General features: G+C 41.6%; 1 protein-coding gene across 2 annotated transcripts in view; it reads right to left on the minus strand.

Moving 5' to 3' along the window:
• Nucleotides 1-5,271: 5,271 nt before the first annotated feature.
• Nucleotides 5,272-25,683, minus strand: part of LOC118837518 (nuclear pore glycoprotein p62-like) — a 31,282-nt gene continuing 10,870 nt past the window's right edge. The window contains exons 2-3 of one of the 2 annotated variants that reach the window (XM_036744451.1): nt 7,636-7,723; nt 5,272-7,192 (exon numbers count right to left, since the gene is read on the minus strand). In XM_036744451.1, the coding sequence (XP_036600346.1) occupies nt 5,614-6,237 (624 nt within the window). In that variant the 5' untranslated portion in view covers nt 6,238-7,192; nt 7,636-7,723 and the 3' untranslated portion in view covers nt 5,272-5,613. Of the gene's footprint in view, nt 7,193-7,466; nt 7,724-25,683 lie in introns of both variants that reach the window. The other variant, XM_036744452.1, reaches the window with a different exon arrangement.

Genomic DNA, 25,683 nt, shown 5'->3' on the forward strand with positions numbered 1-25,683 from the left:
GGAGCCAGATTAGGAAGGGCTTTAAACTCTAGGCTGAGGAGTTTATATATTATACTATAGGTAATAGGGAGCTTTGAAGATTTTTGAGCAGGAGAGTGACTCATTTAGACCTGTGATTTAGGAAGGCTGTTTTGGCAGGAGAGATTAAAGAAGGGAGATGCTGAGAACCAGAAGACCAATTACAATACCTATTGCAAAAATTCAAGCAAGAGGGGATGGGACATGGGATAGGGAGAGAGCGGAGGAATATTAAGTTCTCTTTTGTACACAATCATAGAATCTTAGAACAAAGCTGGACTTGTCTGTGAATCTCTCTATGTGAAGAGCTCAGAATGACAGAGCCAGAGCAGGAAAGGACCTCGGCAGGTTTGCTACATCACCATTTACGCTGACCAGGTCTCCACAGTTAATGAAAGCAATATCTCTATGCGACAAAGTCTTTCCTCTAAATGTCCTCTTGGTGTCTCTCCCCTCTACTTCCAGCCAACCCTCTTTTGCCACTTCCCCCAAACACCCAGGTTCCATCTCCTAGAGTCAGGACCAATCTCTTCTACCTTCATGAAATCCTACAGCATTTCTTGTTTAGTTGTTCAGTAGCATCTTTATGACCCCTTGGACCATAGCATGCCAACACTGTCCATGTTGGGTTTTTTTTGGCAATTCAACTCTCACCTATGGCTCCAGGAAACTGTAGTATGCACAGTGGCCACACCTCAGTAAACCATCTCAGCAGATGGTCTAAACCAGGTTGAGGGTAACCAATGGGCCACAAACCTATTGGTAAGTTAGGAGGGTATCTACCTCAAGCATGTGAAAACTTCCCTTGATAGAGGACAGATGAGAATAATTTGTTCCAATGGCCATGAAGGCAGCTGAAGCAGGTGCTAAGGAGCTCTTAAGAGCTTGGTCAAACATCAAAGGCACCAAGATCTTCCTAGACCATCACCAGTTGTCTTGACTTGTCCTGCCACTGGACTTTGATGACTCTGGAAGAGAGAGTGAGGCTGACAACTTTGTGCAATTCTGCCTCACTTAAATCCAATTTACACGAGTCAAGACATCACCCTATGATGTCATTGGTCCTCTTTGAAAACGAAGGACAAAAACAATCTTCATCGTTGCTACTGACTGAAGGGAAAGGTCTTCTAAAGAGATAGATTTAGGAAGTGAACAACCATTGTGGAGCTTGTAGCTCCTGGACAAGCAGGACTCAAAGGGTTAGGTTAAGAGGAAGATTAAAAAGAAGAGCTTTTCAGGCATGAGGGACAACCAGAGAAAATGCCTGAAGTCAAGAGATGGAGTGTCTTCCATTTGGAACAGCAAGGAGGACAGTGTTGCTGGATTGAAGAGTATGTGGAGGGGAGTAAGGTCTAAGAAGCCTGTTAAGGTAGGAAAGGGCCAAATAATGAAGGGCTTTGAAAGTCAAACAGGGTCCTGGAGGTAACAGTCATCAGAGTTTATCAAATAAAACAGTCAGACCTGTGCTTTAGGAAGATCATTCTGATAGCTATGGAGAGAGACTTGAGTGAGGCAGGGAGATCAATCAGAAGGCTATTGAAATAGTCTCGGAGTGAGGGGACCTGTACCATTATGGTGGCAATGTCAGAGAAGAAAAAGGGGGATATAGGTGAGACATAGCAAAGCTGGAATCGATAGGACTTGGACTTGGGGGCAGGGGAAAGAGAGAGAGAAGTGAGGAATGACACCTAGGTTTTGAGCCTAGGTAGCTGGGAGGATGATGGTGTCCTCTACAGTAATAGGGTAGTAGGAAGAAAAGAGGACATGGTGGGAGAGATATTGGGTTCAGCCTGGGGCATGTCAAGTTTAAGATATCTATGAGATCTACTGTTCAAGACGTAAGATCTGAAGTTGCTGTTAAAGAAACAAGAGATGTTGTAGACACTACCAGAACTGTTGTCCATGAAAAGAGCTTTTGCTAGGAAATTCTGGTACCAAAAGCCTTGCCCAGCTCCTCAGTATTCATCCCCAATAGTGAGTGACTGCCAAGCAGTACTTCAAGTATCTACCATTGAAAGCAGTAGAGACAGCATCAGACTATAGAGATCTTTCCACCATTCTATAGACATCCACAAGAGATCTCTCATTCACCAGTGAGGGAGAAGACAGGGTCAATATCTCATTGTCTATTTAAAATGAATTATACAAGTAAATCACCTTATTTTACCTAGGACCAAAGGACTAGGACCTTGTATAGGTAATTAAGGTAGAGCTTTTTTGCTGTTTTCTCTTTTGGAGCATTAATTTAATCAAGTGCCCTTGATGAATCTGGCCTTTGTTTCTTTGATTAAATCTGGAATCTTTGATGACCTGCTTACCTCAAGGGAAAGCCTAGTTTACATGGGTTTGAGTCACATGTTTGTGACCCAGAAACTTTTAGGTCATGTGGGTTTGAATCGCATGTTCTGACACCCTTTGACCCTGAACAAGGTATATAAACTTAGAGGTTGGCATTTTGCCTTTGGGGCTTACTCATGGTAAGAGTGTTGAGACTCTGGGCAAGCTGTTGTAAACGCCCCCTGGCTTTGCTAACCTAGACCCATTAGTTCTTCTCTGGTAACTATTGTGATTTGGTCAGACATATAAGAGGCCTGTCTGTTGATTTGTGTTTATTTGCTCTGTTTATATAACGTATGTTTGTAATTTGCTTGTATTTGCTTTGAAGTTCAGGGTGCTGGTTTTTTTCTCCTGAACTAAGTGAATGATATATGTATGTGTGAGTAAAGTGAGATTGTTAACCCCTTACAGTTGCTTTCCTTAGAAAAGCAGATCAAAAGAACCTGTGCTGGCAGTTCTTGCTGGTCTTGTTGGATCTTAAACCGCTACAGCAGCTGCTAGCCACAGTGCCGCTACAGGCCTGTCTGTTGAAATAGGTTTGTCAAAATGTTTTAATAGATTCCTGAGTGGCCCTTCTGTGGGTTAAATGAGTGGAATATTAACTAAGAGTAAAAATTGTGTTAACTAGCCCAAAGGCATATTGACCCATGCTATCTCTTTGTAAAACACTATCCTAAAGAAAGGGTAAAAGATGGTAGTAGCAGCTGTGCACAAAGGACAAAAATACTATGTTGAACAATGGCAGGGGCAGCATGATGGAGGAGTTCTACTTCAAGCCAGAAACCATGCCAACCAGAACCAAGGAGCACCAAGGCACAAACTCATTGTGTGGAAGAGGAAACTCAGATCTTGTCCTTCAGTGACACTATAAGCAAAGTGGATTGTGCAGACCCAGGGAATAGGTAATGATTCTTTAGTGACCTGGAATGCTTTTCCTGCTTAAGAGGGTAGGTGGCACAGTGGATAGAGCACTGAGTTTGAAATCAGGAAGATTCATCTTCATAAGTTCAAATCCAGCCTCAGATACTTATTGGTTGTGTGACCCTGGGCAAGTCATTTAAACCCGTGTGCCTCAGTTTCCCCATCTGCAAAATGAGCTGGAGAAGGACATGGCAAACCACTCCAGTATATTTGCCAAGAAACCCCAAATGGGGTCACAAGGAGTTGGAAGTCACTAAAAAACGACTGACTGACAACAATAATCTCATGGTGGTTCTCTAAGTCTGGAACAACTGTCTGGGTCCCTGGGGGAATGTGTATGACACCAAAGGAGAACATTTTCTGCATTGTCTGTTAGCTCAAATACAAGTCCATCCTAAATTCTTTGTGGTGTGTTTATAAAACTTGGTCTATGCTCCATGTCTTTGTACCCTCATTTGCTTTTACGAGGAAATGAATATCCCTAGGGAAAAGCTGGAAATTAGTCAAATTCAAATATCCTCAAGGAGCTGAGGGCAACCATGAATCCAAGAGTATTAATTATGGAGGAACCTCCAAGAGAGGAACTTGGATCCGTGTAAATCGAGAACTTTGGTAATTGTCTACACTGTCAAAGGATCCACGATTTCATGGATGTGAGTTACTCCCTTTGGTTATACCAAGTACAGCCCATCGGTTTCATCTCATCCTGTTCATTTCTTGTCTGTATCTTCCCCCCAAAATCATCCACTAGCTCCACTTAATGCACTAGAGGATTTCTTCTAGGTCTTCTAAGATTTCATGAGTACCAGTGGGTTATCTGTCACTCTATGTGACCGTATTTTTTCCAATCATACTTTTCCTGACTGATATTTCTCATTCTGCTTCTTGCACGCAAGTGATCGTTAGTTATGTGCTTCAGCCCATGTGGTCCTATTTTCACCTCTCTTTTCATTAGGAAGAATGAATCTCTTCATTATCTTCCATGTGTCTCTAGATTGCACTGGGGAAATTGTGCAGCACTTTTGACAAACCCAAGCTGCTGCCTGACACAAACGTACTTCCAGTGACATCATCTGTCTGTGAATCATGTAATTCCCACAGCCTGTAAAGAATTGAGATTGTAGGCAACCCAAAGAAGCCCATGAAAAGGCATAAGTAAGCTGTAGCATATTACTAGTAATTAAATTATCTACTTAATGGTTCAGAAGAAGAAAAAAAAATGTTGGTCTTTTGTATGGTCTATCCTGAAGAGTCACTTGTAACTAGGGAACTTGGTGGATTTGAAGTTCAAGAAACTTTGGGTAAATAACTGTCCTAAGTAACTGGGTAAATAACCCAGCCTTTAGATTCCCATCCAGGTGGCTGGGGCTTGGAGGGGTGACATTTATGCATTATCCAGTGACAGTTACATATGTGGGAAGACAAATGGCTTTCATCTTGTCCCCTTCTCCACCCCATCACCTCAGGCTAGTAAGCACAGGATTTAAAGCTAGAAGGGAATTTATAGAGTACTGAATCTGACACCCACATTTGGAGAGATAAGAATTTCATATTCTACAAGACATACCCCTCCCATACCCACCCACCCCTCACCTGGGTTCTTCAACTCCACTCCTAAGGGACCAGGAGGCAGAGTGCTGTTAATGGGAAGAGCGCTGAGTCACAAGACCTGGCTCCAAGGTCTTGTTGACTGACTTTAGGCTAGTTGCTTAATCTTTCTGATTCTTAGTTTCCCCATCTGTAAGACAGCAACAGTGGTAATTCCTGTACTACCCACCTCACAACAATGTTTTGGGGTAAAGAGCCTGGTCAACTGAAGAGTGCTACAGAAACACAGGCCATTATTATCCAAGTCACTACGTAACCCTAGGTATGAGTTGGTTTGAGGGGGAGGAGAGATTCAGGGAAGAACTCAGCCAGTCCTCGCACAGACTGTGCAGGGGGCAGCCTCAAGTGGCTTGCAGAGAGAGACACACCAGAGCCTGAGACACACCATTAAATATTTTCAGCATTTCTTAGCATCATACTGTGAAATACCATAATGTTCAGCTCCCACTGAGATTACAACCTTTTTTTTTGAAGACTTCATAAAGTATTGAGCAATTTAATAGGCACAGATTCACAAAATTTTCATTAAACGATTGCAAATTCCAGCATAGTTTTTTCTTACCAACATAAAGATTTAGAATGGAGAAAATTTCCCACAAACTTTACCATAACAAAAAATAACTACAATAGGTAACTATATGTTTTACTCAAGTTTACACCCTGGGAACTTTTATGTAATGGATAGGTAATGAACAATACAGCAACACTATCCAACAGATCTCAGGACATTTAATCAAACACAATCCGGTAGCTCCGTTCCTGTTCCTTCCGACGACTCTCGAAAACCTTTGACACCTCTTCCACCTTCTGCTGCAACAAGACTGAATTCTGATCGATCCACTGAAGCGAATCCATGTGTGCATTCAAAATTTTACAGATCTGCTGGAGTGGATCATTGGTGTCAGGAGATCCTCCAGACATGTTCAGGTGCTCAGTAATGTCCTTGAGGTCTTGGGCCATGCTCTTCAGCTGAGCATCTATATTCTCTGCTAGTTTATAAGTCTTCTCTCGCTCCTCATCTGCATGCTGCAGGTAGATAGTTCCACTTTGTTCCTTCATGGCCTCCTCCAGAGGGGCCAGCAGGTCCTCCAGTTCTTTCTGCTGTGACAGGATAAAGTCTAATTCTTGGTCCAACCTTTTCTGATCCAGCTTCACCTTCTCTGCTTCTCTGTGTAAAGAAGTGATCTTCTCACCATTCTCAATTAATGTCCGGTCCCAAGCATTCACCTGGGTGGCCTGCTGAAGGAAGTGTTTCTCTTGGTCCTCCAGTTCGAGACTCCACTTATTGATCAAACTTTCTAGCTGAGCGTAAGTCGTCACAGGGGTAAGGGATGACGGAGTCTCTTGATCCATTGTGGTAGTGGTAGCTGAGGGCTACGTAGCACAAGTGGAAGGGATGACGCCAATGCCTCAAGGCAAAACCTTGAGGTGGAAGTGGAAGTTGTAGTAGTGGTAGGGGAACTGACTGCACTAGTTGAGTCAGGAAGCTTTAGTCCATTGAATACTTTCAGGATTTCCTAGCACTATACTGGGAAATATCACAATGTTCAGCTCTCACTGAGATTCCAGTCTTTTCTCAAGTTTAGTCCATGGACATCCCCAAGTAGAGAAACTTTGCTTCTTCATTCAAAATTGCTGTTCTTAGTCCCATTTCCCTCTCATGACCACAATTTGCCCAAGGTTCACCCTTTCTGCAAAGGAGCTGCCACTCAGTACAGAAGCACAGAGACCAAAGAAGAGAGAAAAGAGTGGCCAGGGCCACATTCAAATTCATGTGGCAAGATTCCAAACATCTGTTTCGGGGCCGGCACTCACCACCTATTTTGCATAGGGAACAGAGTCCATATGTAGGTCTTTCTTTTCCTTTAAGTACCCAGGCCTTGAGAAGATACAGTCTATCTGTCCCTAATGGATTTCAAAACTCTCCTTGATTCACTTACAGTGAGTCACACTCTGGCTCCAAAGAACTCTGTAAGACAGCATCCCTGACTTACACAGAGTGGGAGGGAAATCTAGCTAATTAATATAGACTCAATGGCATTCTAGGCATGGATCTGCTACATTCAATTTAACAAACATTTATTGAGTGCCTATCAGACTCAAGGCAATGCCTCAGAGGAAAAAAATAAGAGAACTGACACTCGTCTTTCCTAAACCTTTCTCCAAGTGTTAGTCCAAGTTTAAAGTCAAGATTCTAATAGCCTGAAATATTTCCCATTCCGTCCCTGTCCATTCTCAGTTTCCCCTCGGAGCTAAAAGTGTAGGCGGTGCTGACAGATGGCTCTTCTTACAAGGCTTCTTCTCATTCCTAGAAGACAGAAGAAGTTGACTTGGTAACCAAATATCTGAAGCTATCAAATGCAAGAATGTATTACCAGTTTGCAATTAGGCATGCAAATGGGGAGGGCCGTGGAGGAGGGAAAGTTAGAAGAAGATAGAGCTGGGTGGGGCCTAAGATAAAGGAATTCCAGAGATAATCCCAAAATCTAATTTTAGCTGACAGTCATCCCCTCCCCTTTCTCCCAGAAGTCTTTTATTAAAACTGATGAAGAGTGAAACTGACTGCTTGGGGATTAACCTACTCTTTTATCTGGATTCCCTTCTGCTGACTGGTTGTTGTTTAGCTGTGTCTGAATCTTCATGACCCTATTTGGAATTTTCTCGGCAAAGATAATGGAGTGGTTTGCCACTTCCTTCTCCAACTCATTACACAGATGAGGAAACTGAGGCAAACAGCATTGAGTGACTTGCCTAGGGTCAAACAGGAAGATGAGTCTTCCAGGTTCCAAGCCAGTCGCTCTATCCACGGTCACCAAGCAGTCCTACAGCAACAACAAAGCTGAAAGAAAAAGGAAAAAATATTAGCAACAGTAATAATCCATAAGTCGGACAGTCTCTGAATGATTAAGAATAAACTATCTTAATAATAATAATTGGGCAGCTAGGTGGTATAGTGGGTAGAGAGTCAGGAAGACTCATCTTGTTGAGGTCAAATCTGATCTCAAGTCACTTAACCCTGTCTGCCTCAGTTCCTCATCTATGACAAACCACTACAGCATCTCTGCCAAGAAAATCCCAAATGGGGTCACAAAGCGTTGGACGCACCAGAAAAATGACTGAACATTAGATATTGTCTGTCCTTCATTCTTGAAGGGGGCCATGACATCATGGAGGTGATTAGAACCAGTAGAATATAAGCTCTGTGAAGACAGGGACTTCCTTCTGTCACTGTTTTACAAGCACTGAGCAGACACTTAATAACTACTTGTTTGAATTGTATTGAAATGAACCTTTTCACCCTCAAGATGCCTATCTTCCTTAAATTTCAATTTTCTCCTGACTTAACTTACCTCACACTCTAGGGCCTGAACCCAGTTTATCAGCTGTTTCATCAATAAAATCTCATATTCTCCTGACTCTGATACTTCTACTAATAACTTTGTCCTTGGTTTTCTGGCTTTATAGCACAGGCATTAACTTCAGCAGGGAACTTAGGTGGTCCAGTGAACAGAACTATAACAGGAACTAGAGTTAGTAAGACTCATGACTTCCTGAATTTAAATCTGGCCTCTGACACTTACTGGCTGTGTGACTCTGGAGAAGTCACTTAACCCTGTTTCCCTCAGTTTCCTCATCTGTAAAATGAGCTAGAGAAGGAAATGGCAAAATACTCCAGTACTGATGAGGTCAAGGAGCCATGTGTTTTTAGGGGTGCTTGAGACCCCAAAATACTGACAAACGGGGTCCTGCTGGAATGAATTCGACTCAGGCCTTCTCACAGCCAAAGAGAAAAAGTTTATCCAAGATTCACCATAATGGGTAGTCTTAAGAAATCTCACCATTTGTAACACTTGTTTTCACAAGCCGGCCAGATTCAATCTGAGGTAGATTGCATCCGAGCACCTTCCTGGACGCAAGATGGAGGTTAGATGCAGAAAGATTGTGGGAGGCATCCTGGGTGGTCCTGGGGTGATGGGAGGAGGGGTTTAGAGAGGGTCTTGAGGAGGAGTCTAAGGAGGAACTCCATGACTGAGGTAAGGTCAGACTCCAGGAACCAAGACAATGGGATTAAGGGTGGGAAGTAGCTGAAGGCTACCTGAAGATAATAGACAATGTTGGGCTAGGCTAGTTTAAGGGTAACAGATTTGGGCATAGACACTTTGATAGGATCCAGGGTGGAAACTAGCCAGACAATGGAGGGCTAGGCTAGGTTAAGAGTAACAAAGATTTGGGCCTAGTGATAATGAAAGGCTTATAGCCTCAGGCAAAACCCCATCAAGAGGAAAGATTCAAGGAGAATTCAAGTGGGCTCCCAGATCCTGTACCCCATCATTATCTTTGCCAAGAAAACCCCAAACGGGGTCACGAAGAGTCAGACACAGCTGAAAAACAACTCAACAACCATAACAACGAAACTAACTGCAATGATAAGTTCTGGTGTTCTTGTTTTACATAAAAGATGTTTAAGCTAATAATATTTTTTATTGTTTAAAGCAACTACCTACATTGTTACATTTCACATAAACATGTTTGCTTGGTTTATACCAGTCCCTAAATGTGCATCACCCACAGTCTGCTCAGTTCACTCCTGGGGAGCTGAACCTTGCTGGAAAATGTCATTCTATTGATGGCATCCCAGGTTCACAACACAGAAATCATTCTTGACTCTTCCCATTTCCTCAATTTCCACATGAAGTCATAGGATCATTGCTTTAGACATGGAGGGAACCTCAGAGGCCATCGAATCCAAACCCCTCATTTTTACAGGGGCACAGAGTGGTTAAGTGACTTGTGCAAATTCACACAGGTTTTAAGTGATGAAGGCAGGATTTGACTATTTGGAGTCTTCTGACCCCACCCCCATCACACTGCCTCTCAGTAGACAGCCAAGTCTTGTTGGCTCTACCTGTACATCCCTCACATACATCTTCTCTTCCCTCCATTACTACCTGTGTGACCTTGAACTGCAGGACCCTAGAGTCAATCAGCCTTCCTAAAACTCAGTTTCATCATTTGTAAATTAAATTTGTAAATGTGTAAAGTAAAATAACCTTCACCCTAGTTCAGGACTCTAACCTGAACTATTTACAATAAATTAATTGGTCTCCCTAACTCCAAACTCTTCTCTCTCCAATCCATCTTCCACGTAGTGGCCAATTTCTTATTCCCAAAACACACATCTGACCATGTGTTCTACTAAGCCTGAACGTGAGGGGAGGACCCTGCAGGGAGGGGCACAGAGTTCATTTGTCAGCTCCTGCTTTCTACCAGTGGATTTGTAGTACCATGCTTTCCCATGGTAGGTGCGGCTTCTGACAAATTAAATCCTAGCCTGGCTTATACTTTAAGGAAGGGGACCACAAGGGGTCTCCTGATCAGGTCAGGGTAAACAAGCCTAGTTCTTCGGATACTCACTGGGAAAGATCACGATGGCAGCAAGTGCAGAACAATGCATCAATCACACTTTAATAAGGCACAGAGGGTACAGAGGCAGATTGCTCAGGGACAGAGAAGGAAATAGGTCAGGAGAAGGAGGCAGATAGCAAGGGAAATAGATGGGGGAGTGAGAGGGCCACATAACTCAAGAGAAGACTGGGGAGCACTCTGGCAGCGTGGATCCATAGCACTTGGAGGAGTACTCAAGGGGCAGAGTTTTGGCAGTCCTATTCTTATAGGGTTCTAGGAGGGCAGGGACAACTAAGACTTAGCCATATCACCTTAAAGTTGCCTCATTAACATATCTTTTTTTGGTTTTACTGGGCATGTCTATAGCTTATCTGTAGCTTGCAGGCTGAAGGTTGTGTTATGGGGGCCTAGCCTGCTTTTCTTTATTTAGCACATACAGTCTCTGGATATGGCCTTACTTAATTTAGGAGGCAGTTTTGACCATTGGCTTCTCTGTTTTCTCCTTACACTCTTAATGACTATTTCCTATTTATTGTTACTTTATATTGGCTCCTACATACCTATTTACCATATTACCAGGGGGGTGGTGATGGGGACCACAACAAGATATAATTTCATCACACTGTAAGGTCACAGATCAAGAGCTGAAAGGGATCTCATAAGTAATCCAGTCCATCCTATCATTTTACAAATGAGGCTCAGGGAGGCTAATTGACTCTAGGGTCCTGCAGTTTGAGGTCACACTGGTAGTAAATAATAAAGATGAAATTTAATCCAAGGTCTTCTGATTCCATAGCCAATGCTTTATTTACTATAATATTCTGTCTCCCAATACCACACTCCTACTCAAATATCTTCAATGGCCCCTGGTTGCCTTCTGGACAAAATACAAAATCTTCAGTCAGACAATTAAAGCCATCGGCTAACTGTCCCCTGCTTATATTTTCAATTATTTCCTATCATACTACTTTACATACTCTCCATTCCAGTCAAACTGGTATTCCATCTCCATTTCCATGGTTTTGCATGTACAGAATTCACTCTCTCCTTACGTCTGCTTTGTAGAGGCCTTTGTTTCTTTCACAATTTAGCTTTAGTGCCACTTCCTGCGTGTGAGGCCTTTCTCAATTCTCCCTATTATTAGCATTCTCTCCCTCTTGAAATTGTTCTGTAGTATTTTGAATATACTTTCTTGTGTATACGTTACTTCCCCCAAACATAACCTTCTCAAGGAGTGGGGTAATTTTGTTTCGTCTCTGTTATCTCCAGCACAATGACCTGAAAGCACTCTCAGGAGATTTGGTGAATTGAATTCACAACACCTAATTGGATTCACAGATTTTTCCTCCTTTGCACCCATGTCCATTCAGCTGCTAAGACCTATGGGTTCTTTCCTCAAGACACCTTCCAGGTACAAGGAGCTGCCATAATATAGTAGAAGGAAATAAAAAGGGAGATCCCTGCTTCTCTGGAGATAGCAGTTTTCTCTCTTCCCTTCCATCTCACTAGGGCAGGCCTTCACTGCCTCAACCCTCAACTTCAGCAATGAGTATTCTTCTCTCCACATGACAGGTGTTTAATCTCGGGTTCATGAAGTTTGTTTATTTTATGTTTTGATGACTATATTTCTGTATAATTGATTTTAATCCTATGAATTTTGTTTTATACATTTAAAAGCATTATTCTGAGAAGTGGTCCATAGGCTTCACCAGACTGCCAAAGGTGTCTCTGACACAAGAAGTTTAAGAATACCTGTTCTACACAATCCTGTCATCTGATTTATTCTTTATCTCACAGCCAGAGTGATTTTCCACTTCAATGTTACTTCCCTATTTTTAAAAAAAAAAAACAACTGTGGTTTCTTATTGTCTACCAAGAGTACAGAATCTTTTGCTGGATTCAGGACCTTCCATCATCTGACTACAAATTACCTTTCCAACTACTACTGCTCTCTTTATAAATTTTACTCTTGCCAGGTTAGTTTAGTGTAAGGTTAATGGGATATAAGATCTTCACTGCCCATTAACAGGCCTCACATGCAGCCCAGTCGCAGAGCCAATTAGGCTCTGGGCCACTCCACACCTTTACAATTAAGTGCTGACATCCAAGCTTCTCAGAACTAAGCCAATCAAGAGTCTTTGATTGGAAACAGTATATATTGTATTGCTTAGAGAGAGAGGTATGGGCAGAGGGAGAAGCAAGCACAGAGAAGAGAGAGAAACTAGAGGGGGGAGGAACTTGTCTAGAGCAACTTTCTTGCCTAGGGGAACTTAAAGAATGCTTAAAATGTCAGGGCTCCCTGGATTGGTGATGAGAACCTTGCAAAAGAGAACCTTGCAAAATCTTGCCTTCTGGTATCCTAATAGTGATGATGTTCCAAATAAATGTTTTAGTTTTCTCTTGGAGGAAGAAAGTTTATTACACTTTGTGAACCAACCCTGGAAACACGTATGCATATTCATAGCAGCTGCCATGGTATCACATTGGTGTTACATTTAGTCACTGTATATTCTTGACTTTGGGCCTTGTCACACCCTGGTTCTCTCATCCATATAAATGTAACTTATTCTTCAAAGACCAGCTCATGTCCACCACGTCCATGAATCACTTCCAGAAAACCCATGGTTATTCAGCTTTATAGTATGGCTACTCATCAATCAAAGTGTTTATTTAGTATCCACTATGGGCTGGGCACTTTTCTAGGTTCAGAAGCTACAAAGACAAAGGTGAGAGTCTTGCCCTCAAGGGGCTTACATTCTAGCCAAAGGAGAGAACACGTCCACAGACAGACGTATACAAAATAGATAGAAGATAGTCTTACAGGGAAGGCACTAGCAACTGACAGGTATTAGGAAAGACTTCACGTAGAATGTGGTACCTGATCTAACCACTGAAGGAAGCTGGAGATTTAAAAGGGTGAGTTGAAAAGAGAGTGCATTCTAGGCATGAGGGACAGCCAGCGCAAAGGCATGAAGACAAGAGGTGGAGTGTCATGTATGAGGAATAGTTAGAAGGCCAGCTTGGCTATACTGGAGTATTCATGAGTATTCATGAAGGGGAGTAAAATGATAATAAGCCTAGAAAGGTAGGTTGGAGTCAGGCTGTGAAGGGCTATAAAAGCCAAACAGGGTTTATATTTAATACTAGAAGTAACAAAAAGCTAGGGGAGTTGATTGAATGAATAGGGGGGTAACATGGTCAGACCTGAGTGCTAGGATAATCTCTTGGGCAGCTATGTACAAGATGGACTGGAATGAAGAGAGACTTAAGACAAGAATATCAATGAGGAGGCTATTGTAATAGTCTAGGTGAGAGGTGATTGGGATCTGGACTAGGGTGGTGGCTGTGTGAGTAGGGAAGATACATACATGACAGATGTTTTCAAGGCAGAAAGAGCAAGATTTGGCAACTGATTGCATATATGGGTGAGTGGGAGTGGGAAATCAAGGACTGCACTAAGGTTTCCAATCACAGAAATAGGGTAATTGGGAAGAGGCAAGTTTTTGGAGAGAAATGAGTTCTATTTTGGCTTTGTTGAATCTGAGAAGCCTATGGGACATCCATTTGGAAATGTTTGATGGATAGTTGGTGACACAGTACTGGAAGAGAGGAGACAATTAGGGCAGGATAAATTTATCTGGAAGCCGTCTGTACTAGAAATACAGTATGAATAAATTGGGATTCAGAGGGTTCTATCAGCCACAGTCCACAAAGCCCCTCCTCACTCAGTTCATTGCCTTTTACAAGTCAGCAGGCTAAATCACTGCTTTTGCAGAAGTGAGAGATTTTAAAACTGATTTAGTTACAAAAAATAAACTAGCAGGTGACTCTCATTTTTGACTCTGCATCCTCTGGTGTAAATGAAGAAGCTTCCAGATCATACACGCCTCTTTGAGAATGAAGGACAAACAACAACAGCGGGAGACAGAGTGAAAACAGGGTCTCTGCCCTCTAGGAACGTACAGTCTAAGGAAATAAATGAAGGCTTCAGAAATATTTTTAGTCTTATTTCAAATGATGCCTTCTGGGTCAAGACTGAGGGATCTGTTTGCTTTTCTTGTTTTTTTCTGAGCCGAAAAGATCTCCAGGGTGCCTTCTTCACTCTTCCATGGCAGAATCCTAAGACCTGGGGTGTATGAAGACTGATAGTCCTCCAGTTTTAAAAACTAGGTGACGGAAAGGGGACTGGGGATTGCTAGATTGCTAACTCTGATCATCTTAGATCAGTGCAATCAAAACCTTCAATTACACCTGGGTGATTTAATCAACTCCCTGTCAAACACTGGCTGGAAATCCTCTGGTACTGTACAAATATAATAATTACTGTGCCAGCTTGCAAAAAGATATCATTTCACCGAGTTAGAAAAACACATTCTGTTGTCAATTACCAGCAACCAATTTATAAGCCCTGAAACAAGCAATATTTTTTAATTGCTGCCTTTGTGTGATTATTACAAAATTACTTCTGTTATGAGGTATTAAATCATCTCAGTGGCATGGATGGAGAGACTGGGAGGTTTCTAATGTGCCCTTTTCTGATAAAGCAGGAGTCAGAGCAGATTCTGCAGTTGCATTTAAAAAAAAAATTTTTTTTTAAAGCACAACAAGGTTCTCACAACTACATATAAACAACTTCAAACCAGCATGAACTGATCAGTTCCAGGGCTTTAGCCAGTCAAGGCAACCTAGATTTATTTCAGGTAACTTACTTTATAAGCGATCAACTCATTCAAGTTTCCTGGGATCTTTCCGTCGCTCTCTGCCTCCCCAAATTCAATTTCTGATGAATTGGAACTTGCTATTTTTCCAAAACCATCAGGAAAGGTATTTAGACCACATTCTGATTTGTCTGCTTCAGCTGACACTGTTCATTCATGTCACTGAGGCTTTCTCTTTGAATATATGAAAACTCCCTACCACCATTCCCCAGTCTTGTTCCTTGTCCACACAGCAGCAATCTGACACCCTGGCATCCTCTGGCCTGCTTGAGATTCTTCTACCTTGGATGTGAAGGGATTGTGGGATCTCCCTGGTGGCATCTTCTCTGAATACCTCCTGGGGAGAGGCAAGCTCATTTATACCAGGCTCCAAGTACCTAAGCAAGATGAGGGAAGTAGCCTCTGACCCTATTTCCATGGTACCCCTCACCCCCAGTACCGCAGGTGACTTCTCCCTCTCTTGTGACCCTCCTTATCAAAACCTGATCTCAGATCCCTCATTCACACTCAGATATAAATAAGTGCTAACACCTCTGCCAGGAATATCTGCATTTTAATAGGAACCAAAGCTTAAGTTAATGGGATCAATTTATAGCCATATTTTTGGCATTGGATTGGAATATTTTAAGGGTATGAGTAAGCTGGGGTGGGGAATCATCATAGTTGAATAGAATTCAGATTTAGAGCCAGAAGGGGCCTCATAGATCATCTAGTCTAACCCTTTCATGTTGCAAATGAGGAAACTGAGGCCAACAGTGGTTGAGTGACTTGCCCAGTGACATATCAGTAGTGTCAAAGCAAAAATTTGAATCCATGTTCTTTGACTCCAAACCTTGTGTTCTTTCAGTTGTCCCTGTGGCCGGGTAAAAACATTGGCATTAGAGTGATAGATGCTTAGAGTCTAGTCCTATAGCTACCAGTTACTACCAGTATGATCTTGAAGTCTTCAGGTCCTTATAAAGCAAGGCATTTGAAACAGATGACACAGAAAGTCCTTTCCAGTGTGAACATGGTATAAGTTACTGAGCCATCTGGGGGATACTGGGACGTTAATCAGTGGCATCCTCTAACATTAACAGGTGGGTTGGCACAGATGATAAGAGTACTGAGCTTGGAATTAGTAAACACTTACTAGTTGTAGGACCCTAGGCAAGTAATTTAATTTCTTTCAGATTCAATTTCCTTATCTAGAAAATGGAGATAAAAACATTATCAGCCTCACAGGATGAATGTAGGAATCAAATGAGATAATATATTTTAAAGCATCTTGCAATCTTAAAACACTATACACACTACTATATTTTTTAATAAAATGACAGTCTGGTACAGTGGAGAGAGAATTGGCCTTAGAGCTTGGAAGATCTGGGCTGAACTCCCTCCTCTGACACATCCTGACTGTGCCATATGGGTCGAGTCACTTGAATTTTCAGAGTTCTGGGAAATTCTGGCTATATGTTGGAGAGAAGGAACAGATCTGTATGGGCAGAGGGAGGTTCCTCTTCCAGGGATTACCTCTATCAATGACATCATGGGTCTGGCCTCTATTCCTATATTAATGTTATTGTTCTTTTCGGTGTTTCTGTTATTACTACGAGAACAGCCCCAAAAGACTGCTCCAAGTGATGGACGGTATGTGCCTACTGTGGCCCAAACCATCGCCACACACCACTGGTGACAGTCTCTGCTTCAAAGGAGCTGGTAAAGGTGTCCCGACAATATCATTTTGGATCTTCTTTCCCTCCTTAAACAAGGTCATTAGTGGATGTTGCCCCTATAAACTAAATCCCTGTAAAGTACAAGAAATGTCAAGCATTCACCCAACCACTTGTTAAGTACTTATATGCAAAGTATTATGCCAGCCCCGAGGGAAGGGTGTCCAATATAGTGCCTTCTCCTACCATCAGGAGGAGGAGATGAAGATAACTTCTATCACTGGCAGAAGTAAATTCACTCTTCCTAGTTTAAAAGGCAGAAGACTAGTTAAAGGGAAGCAAATTTCTCCCTGGCCATCTGACACTGTGCTGGAACCTTACCTTTGATCTTGGAATGTGCTATTTGACCTCGACCTTAAACTGCTATTTACCTGAATTACTCATGAACTCCTTCTGCTTTTGGGCCCTTGGACCCACTTTTGTTAACTCAGTACCCACCTTATCACTACACTCTGAACAAGTTTATTGCTCTTGTCCGGAAACACTCCACTAAGATTTTGTTTGAATATAAATTCCCTGAAAGAATGGATTGTTTCATTCTTTGTATTTACATCCCGAGGGGCTTGCACCTAGAAGGTGTTTCATAACATTTGCTGATTGATCACACCCAGAGAAGTTTCAACCTGTGCTATTCCACCACCGAGGTGGGTCTCTACCAACCTGTGTCACAAAACCTAACTCATCACCTCCTTGGTAACTCATGGAGAACTCCCAGGTGCCTTGTGCTACAAGCCTGGCTTATATAACAATAGTTCAGGTGGGACAGATTCAAAGGTAACTAAGGCAGGCATACATTCTACCTCATGGACTTTATAATCTAGGGCGTAAGTCAAGACATCACTCTGGTGATATCACTGGTCCTCTCTGAGAACGAAAGATGGACAGCAACAACAATCTAGAAAGATAAACACAATGCACAATTAAGTTCTGCACTTCTAACTATTATCAATGTTCAGTTCCTTAATTTAATCTGGTTCTTGCTCCAGACTTGAAAAGAACACTTCTTTCTAACTGTGCTACAGCATTATTTGGCTTGTTCATGACTTGTCTATAGCTGTGAGGTCAAACTCATATAGAAATGGGGGCCACTGAACAGTACATAAGAATATCTGTGGGCCACAAAATGACTTAGAAAACTGCAATTCTTTATCATTATTATTATTATATCAATAATTTAATCAGACAGGAACTATATTTTTATCTGGTTCGGGCAGCACTCAGGAGTGTCATGGGCAGTTTGCAACTGTGGCTGTAGGTTTGACATCTCTAGTCTAAGGTATCAAAAGCACTCGTTAAAAACAAATCATTGTCATTACCTCTGACTCCTCTGTTTTCACTGCTAGTATAATAGAATGAGGAGTAACAATGACAGTGATAATAATAATAATTAACATATAGGACTTGAAAGTTCGTAAAATGTCTTGCATGCATTATATCATGGGAACTTCACAAGTCTTAAATTACCTTAATGATTTCATACTTCAGAAGGTGGAGAGAGGAAGAAGCCAAAGGGAAGTTAGACTAGAACTGATTCAGACTAATGAGGAGGGTCCAGTTAATGCAGTAGAAATGTTTGGAGGCTTGGAAGGAAGGACTGCCGCCCACCCCCTGGCATCCAATCCCTGTTCCCTACTCACACCATGACCACCTTAGCTCAGGTCCTCATAACCTTTCTCCTAGATTATCGCAACCACCTTCTAATTGGTCTCTCTGATTCAGGTCTTTCTGCACTCCAGTCCATCCTACATGCTGCTGCCAACTCAATTTTTCTTAAAGCAGATATGACCAAGTCACTTTCCTACTCAATCAATTCCAGTGACTCCCTATTAGTTTTAAGAAACTCCTCCGTTCAGTTTTTCAAGTCTTTCACAGCCATTCCTCCAACCCATCTTTTCAACCTCATTGTACCCTCTTAGACAAAGCCAAATTGGCCTTTTCTCCGTTCTTCATGCACAACATTCTATTTCTTGTCTATGTGACTTTGCACCGGCCATCCCCTGAAGCCTGGAATGCACTCCTTCCTAACCTCACAGAATCTTTCTTCCTTAAGAGACAGCTCTAGCACCACCTTTTATGTGAAACCTTTTCTGAAAAAACCCTCCCCAACTGCTAATACCCATCATCTCAAACATCTTTGTAGTCAACAACTTTGCATTTTATTATATTAAAGTTTTATTTGATTTTATTTTTTATTTTATTAAATTTATTCTGAATGTTCTTATATGTGTTATACTTCTTGTCTCTCCAATTAGTATGTAAGTTCCCTGGAAGTAGGAATTGCTTCATTCATCATATTTATATTCCCAGAAGCTGAGAGAGTACCTGGTACATAGTAGGGGCTTAATAAATGCTTATTAATCACTAAACATAGTTTGACACAGACCCCCAAACATTAAGAGACAAGATTGCAAAGAGTTTATAGAAATTATTAGCAGACTTCCATGGTCTACGGTGAAGATACCTCAAGAAAGTGGGTGAGCTTAAGAAATAAATTCTGATACATATGCACAAATCATTCTGATGAGGAGAGGGGGTTGTTGAAAACGACTAGTGTAGATACACAGAGGCTGGATCTGCCAATCCAAATTTTTTAAACACACGCTCTAAACATAATAACAAAGAATGAATTAAAAAAAAAGTGTTATTAGGATTAGGTCAAGAGCATGAAATCTCTGTTAGGGGCAAGGCTTGAGGAGGAAGGTACAGACTACAAAGGACTATTTTAAAGCACTTGGAGAGCAAAAAGAAGAACAAAAGAAAAAGACTGGCCCTGCTTTGAGGGCAAATGGAATAATAGATGAGAGAGAAAAGAGAATCCTTCGGCTCACATTTTATTTTTTTCTGTTCAGGAAAATGATCTTCAGACTTCAGAATAAAAAAAATGGGTTAACAGGGAACTGAAACTCCAGATAAGGGAGAAAATCACCTCACTGCCCTCAATGGATTCACATCACCAGAGCTAGGACAACAAAACCCCCGAGTATTCAAAACACTTGTGGCTATCAGGACAGGTTTATGAAAGGGATGGTTTGTGAGCCCTTAGAAAGGGCGAAAGCAATCACTGTGACATGACATGGGTTTAGGAACAAGTCAGAAAAACTTGATTTTCTTTTTGAAAGGATCACTAGACTAGCAGAGGTAACACAGTCAGTTCTGCTGTAACACTTGTTCTGAAAACTGGAATTTGTTCCAAAATGATTGATATATTAAAGGAAAATCTGAATATAAGCTGAATTTTGTCTTTTCTTATGTGAGATTTCTTCTGTAAGAAACAGTGATAATATAGAAAACTATATCACTTCATAATGACTCCCAAGCCAAAACTCTTCCAACATCCACTCCCACAAGTAAGCTTCAGGTCTTTTTCAATGTAAAGTGCCATATTTATTGTGTATCTTCTGGTACAGCAAGAGCTTCTGTCAAAGGAGGATGAGTCTGCACTTGCCTTCTACCCCCTCTAACCTTCTACCATGGCTACGGCTACACTGCACATTCCTGTAGTTGCAAACCATCAAGAAACCATCATTTATTGTAGTATTTATGTATTTCTTAACAATTTAACATGTATAAAATTATGCTATCATTTTTATTGGGTTCCTTAAAGTTTTTGAGTGTTGTGTCTCTTACCCCATTTTCCCAGAAGCCCTATGACTTTTATTGCAACATTTTGATTTTACAATGAGGATGCCACAGACATTATATTCCTGTATTTATGCAAGGTATTTTTTTAAAGTCTCATAATATCTTTATGGATAAGGTAGAAGGATATGAAGCAAATGATAATACAGGTAGGCAGATTTGGAGTAGGTTACCTGGCCAAACTTAAAGAGCAGTGATTAATAGTTTGATGCAAACCTTACGGGAGGTTTCTCCTGAAGATCCCCAATACTCTGACCTTGGTTCTGTTTTTAAAATCAATGACTTGAATACATTCAGGAAAGGAATGGTTACCATAGTGGCAGATGGTTCAGGGAGAGAAGGTCCAGTTGGGCGAAAGAATCAAATTCTAAAACTATTCATCAGCTTAGAATCTGATTAGATGAAGTCTGATAGGAATAAATATAAATAAGGCCCAATACCTACGTTCAAAAAATCAAAAGTAGATGATGAGGGGGAAGCATGGGTATTTATTTTTTGGCTTCCACAATATGAGTAAGCATTATAATGTGGAAGCCAAAAAAATACCACTGAAACCTTAAGTTGCATTAATAGAAACACAGCGTCCAGGTAAAGGGCAATGATCGTTCCACTGGGCTCTGCTCTGGTTAGACCACAGATAGAGCACCAGATTCAGTTCTGAGCATCATGTTTTGGGAAGACTATTGACTAGCTGGAGTATGTCCAGAAGAGGATGACCAGGATAGAGAAGGTACTGGAAACAATGGTATAAGAGAATCAACTGAAGAAACTAGGGCTGCTTAATGAGGGAGAATAGGATGTTCCAGGAGGATGTGATCGCTATCTTCAAATATTTAAAGGGTTATCATCTGGTCCAAGCAAGAGGCTAGAGTTCTATTTGCTAAGAACGTCAAATTATTAAGACTCTTGTTTCAGGTATTTGCTAGTCTAGATAGTTGCAGGTCCTTTCCAGCTGTTAAGATTTTAAGAATTCCCCAAGGCATTGCTTATTTTAAAATATTTGGACTCCCTTGACAGATCTCAGTTTTAATTTGAAAATCAACTTTTTAGTACAGGAGAGCCTAAAAATATACTTTAGGGGTAAGAAAAAAAAATTCCCAACAACTTACTTAAAATAGCTTGGCATCGCTACTTGAGGCTGTAAGCAGCCCTGGGCAAATTTGTGAAACTGGCAACACTTCTTTCTCTCGCCCCCTCCCCTACACTTCCCCTTTGAGAGAGGCAGCATGATGTGGTACCAAGTACACTGGACTTGGAGCCAGAAGACTTGATTGCAAGGCCCAGTTCCAGCATTCCACCCTTGTGTGATCCTGTGTGAGTAGCCTTTCTCAGGCAATAATGGCTTTCCATAGGGCCTCGCTATCCCAGGGAACACATCTGCATTTTAACAAGGGTCTTCACGATTTAAGCCAAAGATATGACTAATTGTGGGGGCTCTAGGCACCTGGAAGGTCCATTGTTCAATTCGATTGTACAAGCATTCATTAATGACCACCTATCTGCCTGGTATCAGGGATGCAGAAGCAAAAGTTCTCTCAAGCAGCTTAGACTCTCTTGGGGGGAAAAGAAAGAACACAGGTAAGTACATGCAAAATATGAGAGTAAGCATAAGAGCATGGCCCTTGTAGGGGATGGCACTTGAACCTAGCCTTGAAAGGAGAGGGATAGAGATATATGTGAGGAGGGGAAGAGAGATGGTTAAGAGAGTCTGAAATCATACTAGGCAGCACCTGCCCAATCAGCCTGAGTTTAGGTCTGGTCCTGACTGACTTGACCATCAGGTAAGAGTTCAGAATTTCCACAGGGTACATTCTATATTACCTCAGCACAGCTGGCTTATTTTCTGTCTGAACCAGCAGCCATTAAAGCAGAAAATGAACATGTCATAATGAGCATCCTCTGCCCACCCCCATTCCTGTCGTCTCAGTGTGTTGCTCTTAGGACCATTTGTGCAAACAGCAGGACCCACTGGCTGGGCTGAAGTTGCACTGACTGGACATGGCTCCCTCTGAGTAAAGCCCTCCATCCTGTGCCCCAGGCTAATGGAAGCAGCTGCTCTGAGGGTGGCTCAGGGCCAATGCTTGGGATAATGCCCTTGAAAGTCCTCCTTCTCCCTGTGGAGAAGGAATGAGAGGGAACGAAAATAAATTGCCCTTGGTGGACTAATAAAACTTGACAAAAAGTCTTCCCAACATAGCATATTTGATGATTCATGGGGCTTGAAAAGCATTACTAGATTAAAACAAGCCCTGTTGCTCCAGGCCCCACAGTGTTCATGCTGAGGTGGTAATGGAATCCTAGAGATGGAGGGGAAGGGATCTTGGAGGTCATTGAATCCCTCCCCCTGTCCTCGGGAAGGATAGCACTTCCCAGAAGGAGAGATCAAGATGATTACTCTTATCTTATTCTTAAAGACAATGAAATATGGAGATGCTTAAAGTCTCAAGAAGGGAACTTAAGAGGCCATTTAGTATATGCCTGTTATTTTACAGATAAAGAAAATGAAGCCTAGATGGGTTAAGCATTTTACCAAAGGTCACATAATAATAATATAGTAGTAAGTAATAAGGTAATAAGTGGCAGGGTTGGGAGCTGAGATTTAAACTATCATGTCTTCTTACTCTAAATCTAGTGGAAATATATATATATATCTATATACAGACATGTGTGCATATATATGTTAAATGTATACACACACACACACATATATATATAGAGAGAGAGAGTAAGAGAGACAGAGAAGCAGCATAATATGACATATATACTCAATATCAGAGAGAGAGGGAGAGAGAAGGAGGAAGGAAAACCAGTCCAGACTATATCTTATCTATCTATCTATCATCTATTCATCTACCTTTGTCTATCTATCTATAGTTTACAGACCATGTATACAGTCTGGTCCTGGTCACCATGCACTTGGCCAGCATACATTTTAGAGAGTTGTCTGGGGGTAATGAGAGCCTTACTCTAATGCTGGTGGATTTTTTCCCTTATACCAAACCACCTCCTCTTCTTTTACATATATTAGCCTCTCTGAAACTTAGTCTTACCCATGCTTACTTCCTATTTCTCATCCTAAAAATTAAGGCTTTGTTTTCTCCTATATTCATTGATGGGAAAGAGAAATCGCTGATCCTCATCCTATTTATTCTAACCCTTCACATCCCTTGAGACCCTCACAATACAGCAATTTTCACTGTATATATAATTTGAATTTAACCCTATTTCCCAGGCAACTGAAATTCACAGTATTTTTACTAAGGTTACACAACAAGTCTGTACATTCCTGGGCAATGTGACAACTTGTCCACATACAAGCTGCAATTGGACTTAATTAGCAAGTGTGAAAAAAATGCCCCCTTGTAAATCCAGTTCACTGCACTAATCCATTTTCTGAGGTGGGTGATTAAGCTGTCCCAAAAGCCTACTCAAGAGACTGTAGGGACATTTACTGCTCCAAGGTGCCTGGGGTAGAAATGAGGAGTAGCTAACATCTCTTAAGAGTCCACTGGGTGTTGAACTCCTGATACAAAGAGGTATAAAAAAGTCTTTGCCTTCAAGGGGCTGATATTCTGGTTAGAAGCCAAGGAAGAGAGAGGAGGGCTCAGTTTGGGACAGGAAAACATAATACAAGAAGAGAACGTTCTCTATAAAACGTTCCCCTTCCATTCTGCCATTCCTCAATCGTATCAACCCTTTAAATATCAAAGTCTCCTAGTGCATTTTAAATATAAGTTGATTTTTAAAAATTTAATGTAGATGAAGCTCAAGAGCCCAGTGGGCAGCACACAACACTGGAGAAAGTACTCGATTAGCAATCAAGATGCCTGGGTTCTAGTTCTGCTTTTTCCATCTTCTTTTCTCTGGGGCTCACTCTTCATCTGTAACATGAGGCCCCAGCTATCTCTAGGATCAAATATAAACTCTTCTGTTTGACATTTGAAGGCTTTTACAACCTCCTACCTTTCTGCACATTACTTGTCTCCATGTACTCTACAATCCAATCAAACTGGCTTTCTTACTACTCCTTATGTATAGAACTCCATTTCCTTCTCCTTGTCTTGACCCTAACTGTTCCCTATTCCTGGAATACTCTCCTCACCTCCTCCTCCTTCTATTCCCAGTCTCCTTCAAACTCAGCTCAAGCCCGGGCTTCTGCATGAGACCTTCCCTCATTCCCCCAGCCATAAGTGTGTGTGTATATATGTATACATGTGTATGCATGTGTCTGTGGGCGCACGCATACATACATACATACATACAGATGTACACATTATCTCCCCCAATAGAATTTAAACTCCTTGAAGACAGGGATTCACTTCTGCCTTTGTATCTCCTGTGCCTGGCATACAGTTGGCACTAATTAAATGCTTGTTGACTGACTGACTCAATGATCTTGTGCTAAAATTTCTATGATTTTTCTGTGATTTTTCTCCTCTTTAGTTCATTGTAGATAAATAATATAGAAAGGAGGGGCACCGACCAGTCAGCATGGTACAGCAGAAAGGGTGAAGAACTGGGCGTGTGAGACTGAGTTCAAATCCTAGCTCTAAAACTTACTACATATGTGTGACTTTGGACTGATCATTTCACTTCTCTAGTATTCAATTCTCTTACTTGTAAAATGAAGGGCTTTAACTGGATGACTGACATCCAAGGTCCTCTCCAGTCTTGAATCCGGCATTCTGAGAACATCTGGTTCATTAGTCTAGAATCCTGCTTTGGGGACTTCCCAGCAGAGCGATCCTGAGCAAAGTACTGTAACAACTCTGAATCTCGGTTTCCTCATCTGTAAAAGTAGTGTGTTGGACTTGATGACTTCTAAGGTTCCTCACAACTCTAAATTTATCATCCTATGCTTCTATGGTCCATCCTTCACACACCATATATCAGTACCTGGCCCATTCATTTGACAAGTCTTCAAATGAGTATTTTGATGGGAGTAGGGGTGGGAAGGCAGGACAAGGAAAATGGAAGGAAGAGGACACAGTAAGTCTGGCCTGGTTCAGGATAAAACAGCTCTGTTCATCACCAAAAAACCCACGGGCAACTAGAAGGGAGAGAAACAATGTCTTGTTGTTTGTGCAGAGCTGTTTGCAAATGTTATAGGGAAAGGTCAGATTCACATGCCTTCCAACCCTGAAGAAGAGCTCCCAAAGGGGTTCCACATGAAATAAAACTGGCCAGAAACGTTTGGGTGTTTTCCCCCTAGTTTTTCATCTCTATGAGATGAGCAGACGAACAATTAGAAAACAGTAGGAGGGTGTAGTCAGTGAGCCTGGAAGTGACACCCTGAACTGAGAGGCTCAAACTAGATTCATCTA

The sequence above is a fragment of the Trichosurus vulpecula genome, chromosome 2 (assembly GCF_011100635.1).
Source record: "Trichosurus vulpecula isolate mTriVul1 chromosome 2, mTriVul1.pri, whole genome shotgun sequence".
Lineage (NCBI taxonomy): Eukaryota > Metazoa > Chordata > Mammalia > Diprotodontia > Phalangeridae > Trichosurus > Trichosurus vulpecula.